Below are 6,000 nucleotides of genomic sequence, written 5' to 3'. Positions count from 1 at the left end.
ATCTGTTCAATTAGAACTCTAAACTCTGGAGGGAAAAAATGTAATATTCGTTTCGAAGATGGACCCAAAAAAGGTTCTGTCTCCATTTCTCTTAAAACTTGGCATTATGATACAATTTATTTAAGTTATACTAAAAGCGTGACACTTTCAAGAATGCGGGAAATAATGTACCACGACTGTCAGAAGCCGACGTGAACGAAAGGAGTTCGGAAACTAATGAACGACGAAACTTATAAGACAAAGCGAATTAAATCTTGAATGTTGAATATCCTTTAAACAAGTTGTCAATAAATTTCTTGGCGGCTACAAAAACCTTGATTGTAAGAGGGTAGTAAAAACATGCCGGATAACTTCAAAGTATCTCTATCGAATACCTCGGATTTCCTGGACTCCCGCATCAGCTATTCTGTGAAAGTCCGCAGCTCGTCTTCTAGTGGCTAGCGTTGCTGCCTCTGGATCACGGGGGCCCGGTTCGATACCCGGCCGTGATGGGGTTTTCTCTGCCCGGGGACTGGGTGTTTCTGTTGCCCTCATCATTTCATCATCATCATTCGTTGCAGTGGCTAGATAGGACTGTGAAAAAATTGGACTGAGTAAAAATTGGGAGTTTTTATGGGCACTGATGATCGCGCTGTTGAGCGCCCCACAAACCAAACAACATTATCATCATATTCTGTAGAAAATCTGTGCTCTGTGAGTGAGGAACATGGAGAAAGCTTCCATCAGGACATTAAACGAATGGAATAGGGGTACCGGGACTGATGGGATGTCAGCATGATAGCTGACTACTGTTGGATGCTGTGCAAGGAGAGTCCTCGGTCAGTGAACAGAAAAAAGCCACGGAGGTTTGAGGAGAGAAAGAAGTGACTTTATGATTTATGCCTTTGTATAAGTTCCGAAAAAACTTCATACTTCATTATAATGCTAGGAGTGCCTTATTTTATGATGGTTTTTAATAAAGTTTTCGTAAATGCGTTTTTTACGAATTTTCTGGATTTTCATCATTACTTTGTGAAAAAGACATAACACGATAGACGGAAACTCTTAGCGTTTCTGAAATTAGCATATCAAAAAACATTAGGATCACCTAAAACGATAAAGAAAAAAAAATTGCAGAGTACGAATTTGTAGACATGTCTTGGATGTCCAGCAACTTCAAACATGATGCGTCGTCCAGTGTATGTACATTGACCTCTACTTTGGTACCCAGAAGTCTTTTCTGTTTGTCTGGAACTGTGTAATATGAGTTCTAGTAAGATTAATGATTAGTTTCTTGGCTATCAAGTTGTTGTATATCAGTTTTGTTATTCTCCTGTCTTCGTCAGGTACGCATATGTTTAAACATTATGTTAGGACATGTGTTAAAACATCAGGGAATAACCTCCATGATACTAGAGGAAGCCACTATGGCAGAAACTATAGGGAAAGACAGAGACTGGAATATATGTGAGATGTTCCGAAAGTAAGTGAACTGTGATCATAAAGGCGTGTGTTTGTTTTTGTCTTATTTTTTACTTATTTTTTTTTGTTTTTTGAGGGTTGACAACACTGAATGGTAGAGAGAGGGAGGGATACCCTGACCAGAGCAAGCCTCACAGGTACATGGTAGAACGTAAACTCACGTTGTAGTGTCCAGTTGCGTGAAACATATCGGAAAGAAATCCCACCAAGTGCGAGCCATTTGCTGTGGTCCGCTTCCTATTCGCGGAAGGAATAACGCCTACAGAATTTTTTTCGCGAATAAAAACTGTTTATTGAGAAGGTATCGTGAACAGAAAGTGTGTGTTTAAGTGGTCCAGGGAGTATAGTGGAGCCAGAATAAATGTTCATGACGAACAGAGGACTGGAACACCTTGGAATCGTACCCTACCACACGTCACCATTAAATTTCTCTTAGTCTCTTCATCATTTTCAAAAGCTTCGAGAGGCGTAAGATATATAAAAGAAAAACTTTTTACTTATTTTCATTTTTTCTTCTTGTTCTTGGCCCCAAATCTTTGCTCTAGTTGACTAAATAACTGATGAAATACTATCTGTTGCTATGATTTATTTTATCCCAGTCTTCTATACAACACTGACTTCACAATCTCCATTTTCATACAACCATTAATTATATTGTTGTAGAGAATATTAAAAAGCACGTGCGTTTCGATCGGAAGCATGCACACTACTACTTACATTCTGCGGCACTCCCAATATTCCAAAGAGTTTATGAAGCAAGAGTTTGCAAACTTTCTTGACAAAAAAAAGAATCATCACCAAGATTTATTATTATTTTATAAATGAATCCAGAAATAAGTTTAATAATTATCGTTAGATTGTGAAATTAATAATACGAATTTTAAATATGCCCGAATTTCTAATTTCAAATATATCTAAAAGAAGAATAATATTAACCGTTAGTACATATCAACTGCAACAAATTATGTTCTTTTTATACATTTTAGCTTGAAATATAATACATCGTATCAAATGAAATTCTTTCAGTGAAACAGCCGAAAATGTTCACCTATACCACATTCGGGATTAATCCTGGTATTGACTATTTCTATAGAACAAGATTATGTTAGAAACTGGGGGCCCATTACAACCTCCCACTGTGGGTGATGAGATAGTGCAAAAAATGGAGGAAACTATTCCTGAAGACCGCCGATTGACAGTGGATGAAATGTCTCCGATGTTTCCACAACTCTCCAGAACTCACTTAAGCGAAACACTCACGAAAACGCTGAGATACTGCAAGCGGTGTGCAAGAGGGGTCCCAAAACAGCTGACAGAGCAGCAGAAGAAAAGTCTGGTCAATAGTTCTCGCGAGTTTCTTGAGCGATTTGGATTGGAAGGTGAGGGTTTTCTGAGCTCAGTTGTGTCTGGAGATGAAATGCGGGTGAAAAGAGCCCTTACAATGGCGTTACACCAAATCCCCATCAGCCAAAAAATTCGACACCAAAATTTTGGACAAAAAAAAATCACAGCCTAAGTGTTTTGGGACCGCACAACGATATTGTGAGACCCTAAAAAATTTCAAAAAGAGCTATCAAAACAACAAGAGGGGAATTCTGACAAGAGGAAAGTGCTTGTTTCACGACAACGCCCCTCCTCGCACAGCCTCAGCCACAAAGTTGGTCTTGGACTCATTTGGTTGAGATGTTTTGACCTACCCAAATACTGGACTCGCATTAGGGAGGACGACGGTTCAATTCCGCGTCTGGCCATCCTGATTTAGGTGTTCTGTGATTTCCCTAAATCGCTCCAGGCAAATGTCGGGATGGTTCCTTTGAAAGGGCACGGCCGACTTGCTTCCCCATCCTTCCCTAATCCGATGATACCGATGACCTCGCTGTCTGGTCTCCTTCCCCAAACAACCCAACCCAACCCTACCCAAATGGTTCAAATGGCTCTGAGCACTATGGGACTTAACATCTGAGTTTATCAGTCCCCGAGAACTTCGAACTACTTAAATCTAACTAACCTAAGGACATCACACACATGCATGTCCGAGGCAGGATTCGCACCTGCGACCGTAACGATCGCGCGGTTGCTGACTGAAGCGTCTAGAACCGCTCGGCCATTTCGGCTGGCTTTGAACTACCCCCCCCTCCCCCCCTCCCCCCTGTATTTCTGTGACCTGGTGCCTTCAGATTATCATCTTTCACCTCTCTGAAGGCTCACTAGTGGAATTAAATTTTTAATGACGAGCAGGCGCAGAAAAACGTTATGAAGTGGGGGAAAGAGCTGGCGGGCGATTTCATCGAGGAGGGCATAAAGAAGCTTGTGCCATGGTTCATCACATGCATTTAATACACGGTTTCTAAGAAGTATCAAAGTCTAATACATTTCCTTTCTAAATATGCCTCGAATCCAACAAATGACTGAGGACGTTGTGCTACTCTTGAGTTGAAAAGGGTAGCACAGGCAGGTCACATTAAAACAGTCAGAAGATTGTTGAAGAAAACTTTGGCAAGGTGGCGGAGTTCTTCAAGCGAGCTTGGTAAGTTGTTGGGCGGTACGTGCGTGATGGCGGCGCGCGGGCTGTCACCCGTCCAGCCGGTAGCGGCGTCGCATCCGGGCGCGGGCCGCGCTGCTCCAGTTGCGAGCTATATAAGCCGCCTTGCGCGGCCTCTAGGGGCAGTCATGGCGCTGGCTCTGCTGCTGCTGCTGCTGCCACTGCTGCTCGCGGCCACTCGCGCGACCCAACAGGTAATCCAGGACTGCGAACTAGAGTTGGGCAACACGGTTCTTTTTCCCGATTCGATTCCTACGATTCAATCTCACATTGCGAATCGATTCCTACGATTCGTTCACGATTCATTCTAGTCTGCTATGGCACAATTCTTACGGAATGCAAAAAGTTCTATATCTTACTCACAGATGGCAGGACATGTCTGAAATTGTCAATGGGGTTAGAATCGAACTGTGTCATGAGAAGATATGCCAGAAATAGTTTATTTGTGAGTAAACATGCATATGACGTTACAAGTGTGATTCTCGATTTATACGTGTGATGCCTTAATTGATGAAAGGTCACGTGGTTTGGCTCATATCATCCTATGTTTTTCTGTGCTAAGATGCCTTTCCAAGTCCATATTACCCTTGTAATTCATAAGGCAGCTGACAGCCCTCCCACAAAGCAAATTTAGCTTAGCTTCCATTTCTACTTCTTCACTACTATTCACGTGAGAAGACGACATACTTCTAAACAATAGGATTCAATTGTATACAGCGACATTACTCAACTAAATACAAAATTTCATCCAAATCGTTAGGGCCGTTTTCGCGAGACGCGAAATATAATACATAATCCAAGTGTGTAAAGAAGGTGTGTGTGTTTTGCATTGCATCTGCAACAAATAAGAGGTACGTATTTATTCATCATACTTGGATTTCTTGATTTTAATCGTGTGTATTGGGAGCTGTGTACTCGCTGTACATCGTTTCTGTCATCACTAGTTCGTGTATTACTCGTGCAAACTAAGCTCACGTCGGCGCGGTGGCTGATGGTAGCGATAGTAAATGGGAAATGCCTTTACGCTCGTTCCCGTCAGCCAACGCCAAGTGTCAGCTTAGTTTTCACGAGTAATAATACGGCCCACGAACTTCGTTTGTTCGTTCCGAGTTTCTTTTGTTCACACGCATCCTCCACTTGACTGCCATCTGGCGGTCGTAATCATTCGGCACGACTCGGCATGATTCGGAAGTTGCCTTTGAAGCATAGCGTACTAAGAATCGATGAATCGTTGGAACTTGGAATCGTCACGACTCGGAAACACTCAATCGTTCTTACGATTCTTTATTTAGAGCCGTTCAAATGAACGACTCATTCACGAATCGCCACAACTCTACTGCGAACACTCGCGCCTTGCGTCAACACTCCACCGCCGCGCCGTAAACGCAGGAGCTTATTGACACTCGTGTGCGGCAGTTGGCAAACTGCGGCCACTCCAAACCTCTCAGTCTAAAGTCAATATCAAACAACTGACCCAGCCTAACACCGACACTCGTTAACTCAACTTACCTTGCAAAAGTTAACACACAGTAATATCTATGGCCAGAGCCTCACGACATTTTACAGTATATCATAACTCTAACTTCAAACATCAGAGCGAATGTGCAAATAATAAACAGCAAACGAGCGTCTCTCTCTACATGAGCGCTCTCAAGATCTGAGCTGGTTGAAGTGGGCCCATGTTAATTTCGCGGTAATAGACAAAATAGTTTTGATATTTCATGAAAAATGGCTCTGGGTGCATTATACAGGGTGTTACAAAAACGTACGGCCAAACTTTCAGGAAACATTCCTCACACACAAAGAAAGAAAATATGTTATGTGGACATGTGTCCGGAAACGCTTACTTTCCATGTTAGAGCTCATTTTATTACTTCTCTTCAAATCACATTAATCATGGAATGGAAACACACAGCAACAGAACGTACCAGCGTGACTTCAAACACTTTGTTACAGGAAATGTTCAAAATGTCCTCCGTTAGCGAGGATACATGCAT

General features: G+C 42.2%; 1 protein-coding gene across 2 annotated transcripts in view; it reads left to right on the top strand.

Moving 5' to 3' along the window:
• The first annotated feature begins 4,123 nt into the window (after positions 1–4,123).
• LOC126187757 (trypsin-3-like) overlaps positions 4,124–6,000 on the top strand; it is a 194,664-nt gene continuing 192,787 nt past the window's right edge. For both annotated transcript variants that reach the window (XM_049929018.1, XM_049929017.1), the window contains exon 1: positions 4,124–4,197. In XM_049929018.1, the coding sequence (XP_049784975.1) occupies positions 4,132–4,197 (66 nt within the window). In that variant the 5' untranslated portion in view covers positions 4,124–4,131. The remainder of the gene's footprint in view (positions 4,198–6,000) is intronic.

The sequence above is a fragment of the Schistocerca cancellata genome, chromosome 5 (assembly GCF_023864275.1).
Source record: "Schistocerca cancellata isolate TAMUIC-IGC-003103 chromosome 5, iqSchCanc2.1, whole genome shotgun sequence".
Taxonomy (NCBI): domain Eukaryota; kingdom Metazoa; phylum Arthropoda; class Insecta; order Orthoptera; family Acrididae; genus Schistocerca; species Schistocerca cancellata.
This window is presented reverse-complemented; position numbering and strand designations above follow the sequence as displayed.